The 18458-nt window shown below is 45.6% G+C and overlaps 1 protein-coding gene across 3 annotated transcripts; it reads right to left on the reverse strand.

Annotated features, from left to right (window-relative positions):
• Nucleotides 1–307: 307 nt before the first annotated feature.
• stk11ip (serine/threonine kinase 11 interacting protein) lies at nucleotides 308–18458 on the reverse strand. Of its 3 annotated transcripts, none has more exons than XM_079185493.1 (26): nucleotides 18306–18458; nucleotides 18019–18086; nucleotides 17416–17618; nucleotides 17189–17263; nucleotides 16990–17085; nucleotides 16770–16877; nucleotides 16610–16681; nucleotides 16388–16517; nucleotides 15952–16055; nucleotides 15538–15627; nucleotides 15182–15223; nucleotides 14871–15038; nucleotides 14649–14730; nucleotides 13983–14477; nucleotides 13681–13901; nucleotides 13385–13495; nucleotides 12414–12645; nucleotides 11555–11712; nucleotides 11215–11464; nucleotides 9539–9648; nucleotides 8050–8147; nucleotides 7198–7373; nucleotides 4314–4398; nucleotides 3052–3134; nucleotides 1843–2069; nucleotides 308–1504 (listed from the first exon to the last, which is right to left on the reverse strand). In XM_079185493.1, exons 2-26 carry the CDS (start codon nucleotides 18083–18085, stop codon nucleotides 1364–1366), a joined length of 3624 nt encoding a protein of 1207 aa, XP_079041619.1. In that variant the 5' UTR covers nucleotide 18086; nucleotides 18306–18458; the 3' UTR covers nucleotides 308–1363. The 3 variants fall into 3 exon arrangements, with proteins under 3 accessions (XP_079041619.1, XP_079041620.1, XP_079041618.1); XM_079185494.1 differs by having other exon boundaries at nucleotides 7198–7370; nucleotides 11215–11467; XM_079185492.1 differs by having other exon boundaries at nucleotides 11215–11467.

Genomic DNA, 18458 nt, shown 5'->3' on the forward strand with positions numbered 1-18458 from the left:
CGGTGAAGACGGCAGCTATTATTTAGCACCAATGACGGATTCGAACCGTAACGTTGACCCGTGGGAGACGTTAAAGTGACGTCACTCACAAGTTCCTACGGGTTGATGTTCGACGTGTACAATGAAGATAAGTCGCCCTGTTGAAAAATTGGGATTTGTTCGGTCAATAACTCAAAAGGAAACTACAGAACTGTGACATCTTGTTTGCAGTTCAGTAAAGTTCAACTTTTATTTCACTCCGTCAAAATAAGTGAGCAGCTATTCAAGTTTGTGAAAAAGAAGCCACACAAAACCCCCCCCCCCCCCACACACACACACACACACACATTACTTTTATATTCACTTATACACGTCATACATCACGTTTTATACAAAAATAAAAGACTTTTGTTGCATGAACCCATATGAAAACAATGCGAACAAAGAAATAAATTAAACTAGTTAATCTAAATTAATTTAGATCTTTACGTCATGATTATATTTACAGACTGCATACATAATGCACACTGCAGCAGAGGTTCTGTATTACATTTATATGAACAGAAGCAGTTAGTTAATACTCAGTAATGCAACTCCACCGCACTCATTGAATGACGACGGTGCTTAACCAACATTTCTTCCATAGTTGATCAGAAAATACACAAAAACAAACTCAGGTTACGAATGAATACAAACAAAAGGTTCCCAATTTGTAGAGAAAATACCTGCAACTGTTCATCTTCCACGAGTTCACAGAGTTTCTTTGCACTTCTGGTGTCCTTTTCAGGTCACATACCGCGGTGCACAGACGCATCATAAGACCCTAATTGGGGAGGGAGGTGACCCTCGGTGACACCGCCTCGAGCCTCGGCCTTTCAGACGCACCTCCAGCCTCGTGTTGAGCGCGTGATGTCATAACACGTTGCGCCCTAAGCAGCGAGGAAAGGCTCTGTCCAGCTTAACGAAGGGGGGTTGGACATATTCTAGGCTCCAAAAACCCCAAACTTAATGCCCTCTTAGCTCCCAAAACCCAAATCTGATCCGCATCACTTGATTGAAGAACTCTACTTTTAATAAACTTTCATAAAAAGGCACACTCTACTTCAGCCGAAGAAAAGCGGGATGGCATGGAGGATAAAGAAGTGTGCAACCAGTGCTTTTACAGGCTTGTGTACCACATGAAGGAGTGCAATCGTTTCCAAGTTCGTTGGCCTAAAAGGCGATGAAAGCGTAATGGTACCAGACCAGAGTGCAGACTGCGCAGAGAGAAAATAAAGACGAACTCGCTCGCGCTCAATAAACATTTCCCAGCACCAACACGCAAACTCATGTACATAAAACTCACAGGAGTTGTTTTCATGCCCCACCCTCCCTCCTCCCTCCTTTATGCTGCTTCGTGTTGCATGCTCGTGTGCAGTTTCACTCCGAACATCGCCTCCCACTGTGCTCTGACCCAGGCCAGCAGACCCTGGAGGAGCTCGGCGCTCTCTGAGCGCACGCACCACGTCTTCTCCTGTTTCACCGTCTGCAGGAGAAGAAGAAAAAAAAAAACACGCAGCGAGAGAAACGATGTAATCACAAGTTGATCAACTTGACAACACATTGAAACTGAAACAGGCTGCTGCTGAATTTGCACGTATCAAAAGTGATATCACGGCTGTTAACCATTAAAAACAGGCATTTCCTCATGTTGTCTGAAAGAAGAGAATATCATTTTAGTTTAATGACAAACTGGACTTTCTATCAGTTACACATGTTGCAGAAGTACACCTCGTTTTGCAATTTCATCAAAGTAATACATGAGCGCACATGAAAACACAGTACAGTCCTTAAGAAAGCCCCAAAAATCATTTGCATACCAACCTCATCGTAAAGCTTGATGTCCATCCTGCACTGGTCTGAGGGCCACAGGTTGACTGAGCTAACGCAGCTGATGGGGAGCGTTTCTAAAATGGCAACGCCTCCGCTGTTGGGCTCTTGGTTTTCATTCACCGTCAGGCTGTTTGAGCTTTTCCTCCACTGGTGATCCTCTCTGAGCAGGTACAGGGTTTCCCGGGTCGCCAGGACGGTCAGCGGCATCCACATGACCTCTGAGAGGGAAATAGGAGAACATGAGCCGCCTCACATGACTTAAATGGTGAAGGAAAACCTTTTAGTTACTTCTTTTTCAATGACCGTAGTCATAAAGCTCATGAATCAGAGACATGAAATGCTGAACAAAGATCAGTTTTGGTGCAACATTTCATGTCAGAAAGCTCCGTCTTCAGTAGAGCGAGCAGAGAGGAAAAAGGCAGATCTAGGCACGCTCAAATTATTGCACTTGAAATTCCAACGGCGCGCACAGCCGTGTGTCGCCCGCGGCCACGTTGCCGTTATAGACAGCGAGGCATCCTGCAGCACCGGTGCACATGCGTTTAGTCGGCCTGCCACTCAGCTCAGTCACGACAACTCATCTTCTGTTACGGTTGTTAACACGGAGCTTTAACAGGCGCCTCGCGTCAGCTGCTGCACACCGATCACATCCTCTCTTTCATATTCTCCTCTTCTGCAGATGATCGGTTTAATCCCCTTTTTGGTATTATTTCTACCATTTAGCATATATTTCCCGGCACCTATTTCCGTGGTTGCAGGAACATTCGGAGGGCTTTTATTGTGGCATTTACTCGTGGCTTTCTTCCAGCTGGTTGAAAGGAATGTTTACGATGTGGCTTATTCTACATTTTCCACAGACTGTGAGCTGAATGACTGAAATACAAACGAGAAATATCTTGAGTTGCCTTTACACACACAGAGCCCCACTGTAAATCCAGAAAAGATATCAGGAAGACAGCAGCATTTAACATAATTAGCATGAACAGCACTGATCTTTGAACCTTCACGAGCCATTACACACGACATGTTGAGTCCTGAAACCTCACACCTCTAGTACAGGTAGAAAACTCAGATGGAGGAATGCAGATGGGAGCCGAACCCTCTACTGATATTAAAGAGATATGTGGAGAACAACACAAGGATCCTCACAGTTTAGGATGCACGATAAAGATTACAATGCAGGATTCATGGATCTGTCACCTTGCAGAACAAAAGCCAGAATGTAGAAGAACTGCAGCTGGCCGTCCTCCACATCTGCCTGGATGTCTTCACACACGAGAGGCCTAACGGATCAAAAGAAAGCAACACTATTACATCCACATTTATATGCACTGTATAAGCACAGACACTGTTGGCTGACAGGTGCTGCCACGCTGTCTCGGATGGAAACACTTGTAGATCACGGGGTGAATTTCACAGCAACTGTGAAGCGGAGGGGATAACTGACATAATGATAGCCGACAGAGCTTGGATTGTGAAAATACTGGTGTGTGTGTGTGTGTGTTCTCCTGAGAGTGTGGCTGGAAGGGGCTGCTTTGATTTGACTTTTGAGCAGTTGAGTGTGTTGCCTGAGGACCAACGACAAATTGAGAGATTTGAGTTGTGCGTTGGTACCTGGATATGCTAATCTACTCTTCATGACAGAGGCTGGTCTTGGTATATTTCATCATCCAAACTAAAAGGAAATGTGCTTTTTATTTAACCTCAGCCAGTTGGCACCTAGGCTCTTTAATTTCCGGCATTCGTGAGGAGGAGGAGGAGGAGGAGGAGGAGGAGGAGGAGGAGGCGGCTTGCTAGAGGAGCTATAAGCGAGGATACACCGGTACATGTGACGTATATAAGAGCAGCTGTGCTCCACGTCATATTAAATTGATGTTTCTGTAAAATAAAGGCTCAGATGTAAAGATGTCTCATTTTGTCAAATGTCTCGGCTCCTCTGGGCGGGACTAAGATGCGAGAGGAGGCGAGGAAAGGAACCGAGGATGAACAAACGGGGAAATGTCTGCATGTCTGTATGAGTGAAGTGTTTGATTATCCTCGGCACGGTTATTTATTTGTTGCCCATTTTTGCAGTTCTTCATGAGAAACACATTCTCATCTGAAATAACATTTTCAAAAAGATTCCTTTGAAGAGAAAGCTACCATCTCTACAAAGAAAGAGTTGTAGAGAAACAACTGGAGGTGATAGAAAACTTCACCGCATGACATGCATGATTCAGGACTTGTAGCGCTACATGTGTTACAAATTAAGATGCGGTTTAACAGTTAATTTAGCGGCGCAGTTTTACAAAATAAAGCTGATTGTAATCAACTAAAGATGTGCCAGATATGTGCAGCGCTACGACTCCCTTTAACTCACACCTCCCGACCACATACAAATGTGCAACACACTATTTCAGACCACATCGTCCAGCATGTAAACAAATAAAATCAAAGATGTCTGCCACGTTCTCACTGCGTACCACAGATGGTGCTGAGGGTTGAGTCGTGTGGTGGAGATGGAGTTCAGCTTGCTGTCGGATTTGTGAGCCATCTCACGCACAACTCCTGAGGAAATAACACAACATCTTGTAAAGGGGCAGAGAAAAAGGTACAGTATAGCCTCAAAATGTCACACCCAAATATTCACGGATAAGAAAACACAAAAGCAAAATTCTTCTGCTGCTTTTGTAACTACGGTAAGAAAGCCAAGAGGTCTCTCGTTGCAGGTATGAGATTTCAGCCTCCATAGAATCAGTGGGTGAGAAACTGTTGGGAACACAATGTGCCGGGTCGGGCCCACATTCACGGGTCGTGGCGTGTCATTGAGTGTGACAACAATGCCGGGCAGAGAGGATAACTGTGGTGTGGCTTCACAGTCAAGTTTGAATGGAGCGGACTTCAGAAGGATTTACACTGAAAGAGGGCAACACTGGGGACCGAAAAGAAGATTAGATGACGAAACAAAAGCTGCCGTATCAACAGCCTTCTTATGAAGTAGGTGTGAGGAACAGAAAAACATGTTTTTACAACATGACACTCACGTGCTCCCAGAGGGGGAGTCAGTGTGATACCTACAGTGGCCGGCAGTCTGCACAACCCCATTATAGCTTCCTTGATTGGCTAGTTTATTTGTGTCACTGTGCAACTTTGGTGTTTTAAAAGGTTTAGTTCTGATTTATCAAAGTCACAGAATAACACAAACTCTGTTCAAACTCATTTCAATGTTCAGTCAGCGGCTTTAAAAAGTATTTTGGACAAAAATGTCTTGACCGCTTTCATCCAAAGGCTTCGTCATCACAGGCAGAACATCTTCGCGTGTCGAGGAGGAGAAGCAGGGCAGAAGCTTAAATAGCGTGTTAACACGGACGGTTTCATCGCGGTGCCGTCCAAGATCGCAAATCACAAGTAAGCAGAGGTGACGGGCCGGGCGTGTTCGGAACCAAGTTTGCGGTGCGGACAGACTTCGGTTGTTGCTCTGGTCTGTGTCAGTGTCCCCGCTTCCTCCCGTTTCAGTCCCAGACTCTTTGGCTGCCTCCTCCACCACCAACAATGCCCCTGATCATGTTCACATGGAATCAAACACCACGACACTGTTTGATGCGTCGGGCAGCATGAAAGAAGGCTGAGATTCCAGTTTAGAGAACAACAGCTGAAGGTGCGTGTCACCCTAAACGTTGGGGTGAAGCATCCATCGCTCTCGGCAAGTCTCATATAACTATGTCGGAGTGCAACAATGAAAGCTGACAAATTTCCCTCCTAAGTGAGCGAAAACAGCAGAAGATCAGTCACTCTTTCCTGCTTTTGTTTCTTTTGGCTGCAGAGTCCAGAGGTCTCGTGTTATCTCTCGTGTTTCAATGAAGTTGTGTCAGACTCGGTTTGGTTCCTGAGGTCCAAACGGTCCCAGTTATAACCACATCCTCTCCGTCTCTCTCTCTCCTCCAGCCAGCGAGCCCTCCGTCATTCCAGTTGTGGTTTTCATCTTTGTCCACATGATGGGAGCCAGCTTGGACGATAGACGGGGTTTGTTATACTTCCTCTGACAGAATATTACAACAGCTGTTTTTGGAGTTAATTTGGCGATAGAAAAGAGAGTTGGTTATCTTTGTCTTCCAGGATCAAAGGAAATACAAACATATTCTTTGTGTTAAGGTGTTTGGCACTTAATTATCGGGTTTTTTTTGGGATGCACCTGAAAGCAAACCCTTATTGGTGTTTTTCACTTATCTGCTCCGTCTTGGACAAACCTCTGTCATCGTGCTGAAAGCAATCTGGAATCATTTTCAGACAGGAAGAACACAATGCACCAAATGAGCCGTTTATGAATTTAGGCAGAAAGAAAAATCGCTCTCAAGAGGACAGACGGGAAGCTAGAGAGAGAGCGAGAGAGAGATAAGAGAAAAAGCATGTGTAGGAGTCTCTCGTCAAGTATCGTCTGTCGTGACAGTTGTCTGTCTGTTACGCTACCCTCTCAACCAGATTTCTTAACTTTTACCAAGTTAAATCAAGAAAAAAAGAAACTTTTTAAAAACACTGTACGAGATGCTAGAAGATTATATATGAAACATCACTTTTCATGTACGTCCAAAACTCTTCTTGCTTGATTGTGATTGAGCGAAAGCTGGACAGAAACTTCATCGGACAGCAGCTGGAGGCAGAGAGTTGTGGAAAAAGTGGGACTGCTGTTCTAATCAACATGTCTGTTTGCTGAATGTGCCTGTGTTCAGTGTCTTGTACCCTGAAATTCGTAATATGAAACAGTAGTTAGGGGGAAAATGTAGAAATGTAGAATTGTGTGCACCACAGCTGAGCAGCAACGCTTTGCTCCAAGTTGTTTTCTGGACACGTTTTTAGAGGCTGGAGATTGTCAGATTCATTTTCCATATTTTTCCAGACATTCCAAGTCCTGAGCAGGAGCCCCACGTCTAATAAAAAGGTTTTCCTCTCAGCTGCTCGTGCTCCCTTAGCTGAGACGTTGGTCTGGGCAGGATGTACTCCGTCTGCGTGAACCCAATACCGAAGGGGGGCAGAGATTTGCGTCACGTAGCACACATATGGCATCGTATTAGTTTGTGAGGGGAGTAGTAGGCACAATGCCTGTGAGAGGAACATGCTGTTCTAATAACTGCTTCAGGGAGTCAACGGTGCTCGACTACTTTTTAATAAATCTAAATGAGGTAAATATTGCGACATCTTCCCTCAGAGCGCCCCGAGGAAAGTGCTGAAAACCGGTAAGTTCAGAAAGAGCAGGATCAGCGACTTTCTCTCTCAGACTATATTCAAAAACTTCCTTTTATACATTTTTCCCATACATTAAACAGAAACCTTTCCCCACTTTGCTTGTATTTGGCAGCAGTTTCCTTTTACCTGTCAAGAGGCCAAAGAAGCGTTTGCAGCGTGAACTGTCCCTCACGAGGAGGGTGTAGGCCACTCCCCCAAACTCCATGTGGATGCTCTGAGAGGCCAGTCCCACTTCCAGGTAGCTGAGCTCCATGATTGGGTGGCTGTCCCGCTTCTGCAGCCAATCAGAGAGCTGGCCTCTGCTGGGAGGAAACAACGTTAGTGCAGCAAACAAGATGGATTAATCTCGTGACACCAAAGTTGACTTTTACAATGTATTCCCTGCAAGTTATACGGTTAAAATAATTGCTTGGCTTCTTGCACGGTGCCATGAACGAGAGAAGCGACTCTGTAGTAACGTTGCCACGGCCATCACAACATGAGCTCATGTCTGAGGAGCAGATCTCTTGTTTTGACGAGAGAAGAAAAGCTTTTCATTTGTGTGACGGAGGAAACGGGGAGGCGAAAAGGCTCCACGGTCTGCAGACACTGCGAGGTCAATGTGTTCTCAAGATGTGACCCAGAAACCTGGGCAGGTTCTGCAATATAATCCACATACCTTAACAGGGAGAGGGTGTGGAATTACACACCGGCATTAAAAGTCATAGTTGTTGACTGCAGAGTGGCGCCCTCTTTTGAGTCGCTGTCCACTCCAGCAGGATTTGATTACACGTGAATGTGTCAATATGTCCCTGACTTGAAACTTCCAAGATATCGTTACGAGTCCTACTTAAGCACGGATTTCTTTGTCATGCAGACAATACATCCAAAAAACGTATAATACTGCAAGAATGCAAATAACTGCAGTGTGAGCAACTCAAACCTAATTTCTCACACTGAGGAAGTATTTTCTTGAGAGTGTCAAAGTGCTCTACTCACTGGGTTTCCGACATCATTTCCAAGAAATAGATTCGCTGGTTTGACACCACCAGCAGAGAGGGAACCTGCCCCGGCTCCCCAAATTTGACAGCCGACATCTGAAGGCACAGAGAAAGAGAAACATGACGTAAAGCAGGTAAATGCGTGTTGACTTTAAGGGACATTTTCTCAAAAAAAATAGCAAAGCGGTGCGGCACAATAATGAGCATCACAGGGCTTTGGATTCAATAATGAGCTGTCACTGTTTTTTAGTTTGTCACAAGCTCTGTAGTGGTTTAAAATCTTGCTTAATGTCCTCTAAAACTACACAAGAAGTAAAAGCACAAGTGGAACAGCGAGCCGTCGCCGGATAAACAAACATAACGAAGATGAATGGAGCGGGACCTCCTGTTTCCAGCTGTGGTTTGCTTGGTCCTGTTCCGCTCTTTGCTCCTCGTCCAGGTGTCTGACAGAGAAAAAAGCAATAGCCTGCTGATTTGAAGAGCTCCCAGGATGCAATGCGTATTAAAGAGTGACAGCAGGGGGGAGGCATGAAATTCGTCAGAAAGAGGAAGATCGGGTGTTGAATGAGCTCAGGGCAGACTTACTGACTGCGTTCATCTTCGCTGACTGCGGTGAAACCGCCGCTGAAGTGTTGCAGGTCTTGAAGCTGTCACCACCCATTAAGCTGGAATCTTTTTGGCCATCAGTGAGATACGCGAGAGGACTTTTTTTTTAAACCGCGACCATAAAAGCAACAATAACAGCCACATAAAAACATTACTCCGCTACATTTGTGCGATCAGTCACAGGCCTCCATCACTGGCAAAACTCAGCAGAGTGAGAGCCAATAACACCGTTTCCTGCCTTAATGTGAGCTCCAGTGAAGATTTAAAGACTTCAAAAACCTATTTTCTCAATCTGCTTCTTATTGTGAGCAACGGAGTCCTACATGAAAATATTATTTCCAGCCAAAGTCAGAAAGGTTTTGGGTATTTCACGTGACAGATTTCAGAATTTCTGCTTGTTGTATAACAAGGCAGGGCTCAGCTGGATACAAGGGGATGTCACATGTTCCCCATGCACCAATCAGAGTTTAGGAACATTTTTAAACACAATGTGAAGACAGTTATGAGGTGGATCAGTCACACCTGATCCAACCACACCCACCGAGAGTTTTTAGTGTTAAACTTATTAAATAATCGCTAAAGTTGTTTTGTGTTTTTGACATTAAGGACAAAACAGAATCTACTCCACTCTCACGTTAAATATACAGCCGACAGCTAGTTAGCTTAGCACAAAGACTGGAAACAGAGGGAAACGGCTAGCCTGACGGAAAACACAACCCCACTAAATAAGGTTTCTATTCCATGAAACTTCGTCATTGCTTGTTACAAATATATAAATACATCTTCTATTGCTTACGTAGTCGTGAATATATAATGTCAGAGTTGTACTGAAAGGAACGTTTTCAGGGGCTTTAATATGTGCTTGGCTCACTCATGCACACCTTGAGGAAAGAGTGAAGCTCTTCCTCCTCCTCAAAGACGTCCACGTCCAGGAAAAGCTGCAGCCGATGGTCCACCGCCTCATAGTCCTCCGACAGCAGGTCCAAATCATCTGCAGACACACAAACAGTTTGTAAGCCTCAACAGCGTTGGGTCTCAGGTGAAGTCCAAACTGAAGATGGTGTTGAGAGCAGTTAAAGAGAACATCCATCATTATCAACGCTTGCATCTTTCAGCACTAGACGGGGAAGAAGCCGTCATGAATTCAGGGCTGAAAGATGTTCAATGAAAACATCTTTGTTGTCTACATTTTTTTTTTCTTCCTTCCCTCAAATTATATCTTGCATTAAAAGTGAAGTTCCTGGCAGACTCGCATACTTATTACTACTCTTGTGAAACCTTCCACAGATTTTACTGCAGCAGCCTGTAGAATTAGCCAACAGCCGTCGGGGCAGAAAACACATTTAAGAGCAATAAAAGCAGCAATGAACAGCAATGGAGGTTATTTGAAAATTGATGAACGCTCACAACTAATCAAGAACGACAGGGCGCTGGACCTGCAGAGGCCAAAAGAAACCCGACGGTTTCATTTGGAGAGATCAGATTAAAAAGGCTTTTTGAACCTTCAGAAAAAAGGTTCTTCGTGGAGGTGAAAGGTGCGCGCACACACACACACACACACACACATTGATTTATCTCGAGAGACAAAGTACTTCTTCAGCAAGGAGAAAATTAGGCCTCTGCTCCACAACAATGGGTGCACTGTGCCACCAAAAGATACTATATTGAGTATCAGTCGGTGTTTTAGGATGAGTACAGTGTCTCCAGTGTGGCTTAGAAGGACAGATGACATGATGTTGGCACAGCAACTACAGAAAGCTATTATTACTAAGTTATTATTACTCTTGTGCTTTCATTCCTCTCCCATCACTTCCAGTAATGACTCCAATCTGTCTCGTTGCACCATGCGGTTCATCTAGAAATGGCAGACAGATGTGGGGGGAAATCAGATGCTGTCAGAGATACAGAGCGCCTCCAAGCATTTCTTTGCCACACAATATCCACGAGATCCGAATACTTCCCATCTCTGGTCACTTTCAATCAAGACTGAAATGTATCTTTAGGGAAAGGGCTGACGTAAACAGTTTATACCGCACGCCACAGTTGATGAGTCTTACACTGACCATATGAACTGCAGAATTCAAATAAAGTAATAAAATATCATTTATATTTTCCTGCTGTTTGGGCTTTCCTCCAACAAGCAGTCCTGCTAAAAGCTCTACGGCTGACATGATTTGTCCATTTAAGGGAATCTATTAACTGTTTCAGTGTGTTCCAGGATTTGGTTTTATTTCAGTTTGGACTTTTGGTCGATCTTGAAGAAGTCGGTTTTGGCTCTGAGACACTGCCTGCGTTCCAAATCGTGTACTTTTACTGCAGCTGTCCTGACAAAGTACGCACTGTTGCCTTCTGTATGCATACCATTGGGACACACGACTCATCGATCTGTGATGTCTCAGCGGCTCGGTCGCAGAGGATTATGGGTCGGAAGAGCCAGAAAAAGAAGCTGGCCTGCAAAATGTTTAATACCATTTACCGCCTATTCTTGAGGAAACTGAATTCAGTGCATTTTAAGACTTTGGAACCTGCAGAGACCCTGCAAAAAGTGCTGACCCACCATTCGGGGTGGATCTGCCTGCAGGTGGGCCGTGGACCTCCGGTGGTGTACCCGTAGCGGTGTAGTGGTAGCTCCCAGCCAGATCCTCTTTACTTTGGTACTTGGTGCCGTCGGAGAGACCGGAGGTATCGGCCTGATCATTCCCGATGAAGAAGGAGCTTCCCTGAGCAGTGACGAAGGCGGGGTCTTCTGAAGCCGTGGCAGCGTCGAGGACAGGACTACTGCGAACACTGCCGTCTGAGTACTCATCCTGCTGTGATGAAGATGAAACATAGAAATGATGAGAATAAAATCACAGCAAAAGAGGAAACGGAGCGAGGGGGAAATGATGAGAAAAGACCTTATTGGTACGCAGAGTGCTCTGGTTTACATCGAGATGGTCGTCCTCTCTCTCCGGGATTGGTGAGCGCTGGATGGGCGTACTGGAGTAGGGAGTTGATTGGCCAGCCAGCTGGACCACATGATCGCTGCCACATTCTGGACAAATAGGACTGTCTCCTGACAAAAAAAAGGGGAAAAAAGTTGTTGCCAAAAAGCTTCATACTAGTGTTGGTTAAAACAGCTAAATGGCTTACAACGAATAAGAGGTGCTCCACCTTGTGGCCTTAAAAAGGTTATTGCGATGAAATCCATTGATTTTGTCATCAATGGAGGAAAGTTACTTGCCAGTCTTTAAAGAAATGAAAATGTTTTCATTTAAGAAATAAAACGTTCGCCCCGTTGAATAAGTCTGACAACCAAATTACCTTTAATGCAAGAAGACGGACAGAAAACATGTTTGTATCTGCAGGGCATGATACCACTGAAACCCACAAGCAAACAAAAGCCTCAGTTCAGACGCGTGCAAATGAAAAAAAGGTATTCATTGCCTGAAACACTAACAACGGAGCACAGATCCGACAAATCCACAAAACATCTGCCGAACAAAGCATGCGCGCAGTCTGCGCATGCTGGAGCAGGTCCTAATGTTAGGTTTGGCTGGAGCGAAGGGTATTATCTCTATGCTGCTAACTATAGAGGTGGGAACTCAGCGGAGCGGCCCGGCCTGGCAATGAAAGACGAGAGATAACTCCTGGGATGATTCACTCGGGACATCTGAAGCCAAACGTTTGTTTTCGGGACAAATAAATGCAGCCCTGAGCATGAAGTGCTTTGACGACAAATGATGTTCCAGGTGTGACATTCAAGGAAAGTCTCACCTTTGGTGTCTTCATGATGCTCCCTCAGCTCCTCCTCATCCTGTTCTTCCACACCTTCTGGAAGCAAGGCAGCCCCTCTCCTCCTCCTCGCTCCCCCCCCCGCCGCCTCCTCCTCCTTCAGCGTGAACTCTGACCTGCAGCGGAGGCACTGCAGGCGAACGCAGCTGGGTCGGAGCTCAGAGTGGCGCCGCTGGTTCTCCTCCGCCACGTGAGTCAGCACGTCAGTCAGAGCCTAGTCAGCAAAAAAAAGTGAGGTTTTTTGTCATAGTTTGTTGACACGGAGAGCACACAAAACAAGTTGACTTATTCGGCTGTCCACAGCTAACTGATATTTAGTTAGCTTTCTCTGGGGAGTACAAAATAAACAGAAAGCTATTTGCATGCCTAAAAAATAGAAACTGTAGGAGCTACTGAAACTCAGTAGAGCTCGAGGAATAAATCATATCTGGTTCTGTAGACCATAATGAGCAGCTACGGTTAAGTTGAGGGTGTTTGTTGGGGTTCTAGACTTCCCACTTGAGCTATGTGTTTAAACATAATTCAAGTCCCTGAAATGGTCAATCTGGAGACATACTGGAATGCGTGTTGGCTCTCTGTGTTAAAACTATATCTGGCACTGGATTTTATGTTGCACAACGTGAGAGGACAAAAGTCGAAGGTAGTGAATATGGTACAGAGTGTGCTGCTCGGTGCTGACGTCACATTTGAAAAAGAAAAGTAGGTCACATAGTTTGAGTAGAGGGCAGCCTGTGAGCATGATCAGACTGGTAGCGGATGCAGTGGGCGGGTGTTGATGCTTTGCTTCACCTTGTATGTGGTGCAATCCCTGTACGAGTGTGCGTTGATGGACATCTCTGGGTTAAAGGTCGAAACTCTGAACTTGTGTGTTGTATTACGAGACACAAGTTGTCAAATGTGCCTCCGGAAAGAAATGAATAAAAGAAGGACTCGGGGGAGAGCGGGTCATTAACCTGCAGCGCCTGTTGTGGGTCGTCATCGAGCAGGACGTAGAGTCGCCTCCTCTTCTCCCGGCTGATGTAGTCGAACTGAAGCTCCACCGCTGGAAGCATCTCTTCTGTCTCCTGAGAGAGGGAGAGACAGAAAATCAATACGGTTGAAATCACAATAAACAATGTTTAACATGCAACCTAAGCAATATACTGAGTCTTCTTCATTCAAATGGAGATAGATGTAACCGGCCCCAGAACCTCCCAAGTACTTCCCATCCTTCCATCTCTTCCTCCAACCCTCCTGTCCCTCCTCTCACCCCTCGGGTCCAGGCAGCCTCTGTGCTCTCCACCCGAGCCAGGCTGCCAAGCTCCAGGCGGCATCTCTCCCGGCCGCGCTGCATGTCCACCTCCAGCACCAGGCCCTGTTTGATGCGCAGGAACACCTCCCTCCTCTTCGTCCCGCTCTCCCCCCGTCCCTCGTCATCTTCTACCTCTTTGTCAGATAAGACACCCACAAGTAGGGGGTGACACAGGTCCACTGACGACAAAAAAGAGAAGAGAACCTTAAGATCCTTTCTGTGTCTCTGTGTCATTATACTGATTTTTTTAACCACCCTACCTCCCAGATCCTCCTCCTCCTCCTCCTCTTCCTCTTCCTCCCTGGTGTCTCCGCTCTCTCCTCCAGCCGATCTTTGGGACTCTGGACTGGGCCCAGGTGAGCTCACCACTACCTGACTCACCACCAGGCCGTCCACCGTGCTGTCCTCCAAGGTGGACCGCGAGCTCTGGCCGGGCCACTGTAGGGTAGACTCCGTCTCCTGGTCTGCATCCGTGGATGTCTCCAATCTGGGCTCGGATGAGAGCAGCGGTGGAGGGAGGACCTCAGGGACTTCCAGGGACGGTGGAGACGGCTGATGCCCAGGGCTGGCGGACAGACATGTGGTGGCGTTGAGGCCGTTGGGGAGGGGTTGACCGTGAGGAGGTGGCTGGTTTGTGTTGATGGTGGAGGCGGAAGACCCGTCGAGATGATGTTGGTACCTCAGCCAATCCTCTCCTATCTGGTCTCTGAAGCTGGACATGCGCTCGATCTCCTGCTGGTGGGGGAGGACAATGCCTAGTGGAGGAACAACATATTCACATTCATGTTTTAAATATCTATGCAATAGCTGAATGAGCCTGAGACATTAGATGCAGCTAGTAGTGGGAAACATGAATAAAACAATACAAGTCAGAGAGAGAAGGAGGTGAATTTAGATATTTGGGCAGACATGCTTTTAAAACCCACCCTGTGAGGAGGAACGCAGCCTGGGCTCGTAGTCGGTGTCACTGGGCTCGGATATGCTGGCCCTCCGCACTCTCACCTTACTCTGAAACACAAAAATGAGTCACAGTATTCAGTTTGTCAGCGTTTACCCGTCTAGATGGATCAGTAAAGAGGTCAAATCCTCATAAAACTTAAGTGACTTAAACAGAGAATCAAGACTAGACTTAGGAGCAGCTCTCTCACCTTGGATTTCTTCTTCCGGATGTGTGAGACTCCCACTTCTCCGACTGACACACTGTCACTCAGCTCCCCAGCACCGCTGGACACGTCCTGGTTGCTCCGTTCTGCTGGCATGGCCACTGGAGGTGCAGGCTGCACCTGGGCGGTCAGCTGGCCTCGTTTTGGCAGAACCTGCAGAAGAGATCATTTAGTCGTGCAATTTACACATTTAGATTGTATTTATTTACCCAGAAATATCTGCTTTAGTATCAAATACAGAATAAAAACAACAGTTTGCTACACTGGGATTAGCGTGAATTGATTGAGAAACTTACTGATAACTCAGACGAGGACAGCGAGGAACCGTTAAGTTTGAGCTGGAAAGAAAAGAAAAAGAAAAAGAAAACGTCAAAAAGTGATCTTTAACATGCTGATTTCAGCCTCTCAAATATATAGATTCCCTTTCTTTTTGTTCTATTTCATATTAAACTGAATATCAGTGACATTTAAAGACATCACCGTTGACATATTTCTCTGTTTTCTGATATTTTATAGACCAAAGATTAATCGATTCATCTAGAAAGAAACAGTCAGGTTCATTGGTAATGAAAATTGTATTATATTTGTTTGTGCTTCAGCATTCTTCAAGTTTGAAAAATGGTATCAACTCGTAGCTAGAACGGTTACTCACTCTGAGGTTTGCAGCCTTTGGGGAGAGATGTCGGACGGTGCAGGTACGGTGGGTCTTCTGGAAGTACAGCGGGTTTCCCTCCAGGTTAAGCTAAAAGAAGATGCATTGTTACATACTACGCCATCAAAATATAACTCCAAACATACTGAACAAGATGTCAAAGAGAGATCGGACTCTATTACTTCTGGCAATGTAAATTGATGAAAAGAACTGAGTGGTATCTTTGTGTTTAGGGTTAAGAGAGGTGAGGGAGGGGGGCAGTAAGCGGTGAGTGTCATCGATATGCTGAAATGTTTAACTCTAGTTTCTGTTGAAAACAGATGAAATTCTGCTTAAAGCAAAAAAAGTATTCATCCGACTGTGAGTTGGGTCGAAGAAAATCAATGTGACATGTGTGCGCATGTGTTTCCATACCGTGTTGAGGCAGTGCAGCAGGGAGAGAGGAGCCAGCTGGGAGTGCCCCAACAGCAGGTTGTAGGCCAGGTCTAAGTGCTGGAGTGAAGACAGCTGCTCCACACCTGTTCAATCAAGACAGCAAAGCAACGCAGGAACAGACTGTCAGAGACACAAAGTATGCAGCGACACAAGAGGGAACCTGCAGCTCAAATGTCTACTTTAATTCTCCTCTTACATCCGAACAGACAACATAATCTGACGCTTCCCTGTGTGATGAGCAACAACAATCCAAGACAAACAGAAGGGCGACCTAAACAGCTGCAACAGCGATCAGCTTCCTGTTTTTCACATTTCTCTGTGATTCTATTGGCTGACTTGTCTGATCGGACCAGGGACCGACTGTGTGTGTTTAAAAAAAACAAGATGAGACCGTCTTCATCACAGTCGACTTTACCGTTAATGGTCTCCAGTTCGTTGTTTCGGAGGACGAGGGAGAGGAGCTTGGCCCTGGCACTCAGGCTCAGCGTCGGCGCCCTCTGCAGGCAGTTGTAGCCGAGGTTCAAGTGTTCCAGTTCACTCAAGGGCTGAGAAAAAGCAATGGGAAAACAAGGTGTTGTCACATACAGGAAATATATGTATATATATGAAGTTGAATTATAATTAAACAAATAGAAACCTTTAGAAATTCAGCAACCTCCTGAATCTTGTTATGGCTTAAATCTAAGGACTTCAGGACGTTCAGTAAACTCTGTGAAAGAAAGAAGACGGTTGAAGTCAGGTGAAGATAAAATCAGCCAATAAGTCGGTAACAATGCATCCGTGTGTATTTGTCTCACTAGTGACTCGTCAAGGCAAACAATGGAGTTGTAGCTAAAGTTGAGCGTGTGCAGTTCCAGCCAAGGCAGTGCTGAGCTCAGGTCACCTCCACACAGGGAGAGTAGCTCCTAAGGAAACAGAGACCCATATCTCATTTCAAATTTGACTTTTTAATAGCCAGACATGGCCTAAACACCCTCAGTGACACTTGCTGATAGATCTACTGCACATTGACAGTACCTCCAGGGAGTGGAGGCTCTTTGAACACGTGAAGACCTCCAACTGGGAGTAAACTCCTCTGAGTCCTTCTAGACAGTGTGGAGGGACTCGCTTCAGCTGGAGAGGAAGAGAAACATTAAATGTTTTCATGATAGACAGAGTGAGAGGTTAAGCGATGTACACTGAGGAGGGAATGACGGAATTATGGTTCGTACTCTACCTCCAAGTATTTTAAAGACTTGAATGGGAAGATCTTCACCACAGAGTGAAGTCTCATTCCTGGCGGGTTGATGAGCTGCGTTTCAATCAAGACACACAACACAGGGATACAAGTAAACAGATATGTAAGCAACTGTCTCTAACAAACAAAAGAACAGACGTGTTTTTAATGGTTAACAACAGGTCACATGGAGACCACCAGTCCCCCATTCAGAGACCCCAGCTCACCTTGAGCGAGATGGTCTTCTGCAGGACGTCAAACAGGAACTGCAGCTGCAGCAGTGAAGCAGTGTCGGCGGGGTGGGAGGGCAACGCCAGGAAGCCATGCTGCTGGCTCCGGGACAGCAAGTACTGCTCAAACAGCCTGGTGAGCTGCTGCAGGCTGGCCGCCGGCAAGGTCAGCGTGCTGGTGCCGTCCAGCACCAAGTCGCCTGGAGGTTGGGAGGGACGAGTCCTTTAGTGTGTTATTCTTAAATAACATGATTAAACTGAGCGTTGTCTAATACAAAACTGGTGGACATGTGAAGAAAAACTCTGTGCTGACAGTGTGTGTGTTTTGCATAAACTATAAGATAACTTAACAATGTGAACCCCACTCGGAACTAATTGTATTTCCGTAAGTGTTGAATATATTCTTATTATTACTCTCTGTGAAGCCTGATTTTTGTATACATATTTAAAATAATAAAAATGTAAAAGGCAAACAAAAAGACTCACACAGGAAATCTGGAGAGTCTGTGGCTCTTATTGTCTTAATAAGTACCTGTTTGAGTGAATACACCTGCTATTGTTTTGGTTGAATTGTGCATTAACTGTCACACTGTAACATACCATCATTTCTGAGGAGTGTAGCCAAGCTGTGTACAAGGGACGACTGGCCACTTTGAGGTACAGCCATCCTGAAACAAGGGATGGTGTTAGCACAACATATCAACATAATAAAAGTACATTTCTCCTCTGACGCACCGGGGACATAACCATTATACAACGTTCTTCAACTGTCAGTGCGTTTATTGCAACGTTGGCTCGCATTAACATTGAAAACACTGCACTAGCCGCAGCTAACGTTAGCTCAGCTAAACTAGCTAACCGACTTCCGGGTAGAGAAAACGACATACCTGTGCAGTGACAGCCAAAAAGTAGACAGCTGACATAAAGTGTCACTTCGAGAAGGCAGTCCTAAAACGTGTTCATTTTTGTGTGTGAGTAAAAACAACGTCTAAGTGGTAGTTTGTTTGTTTCGCAGTGCAGTGTACGGGGATGTTGACATT

Source organism: Pholis gunnellus (genome assembly GCF_910591455.1).
Source record: "Pholis gunnellus genome assembly, chromosome: 24".
NCBI classification, from domain to species: domain Eukaryota; kingdom Metazoa; phylum Chordata; class Actinopteri; order Perciformes; family Pholidae; genus Pholis; species Pholis gunnellus.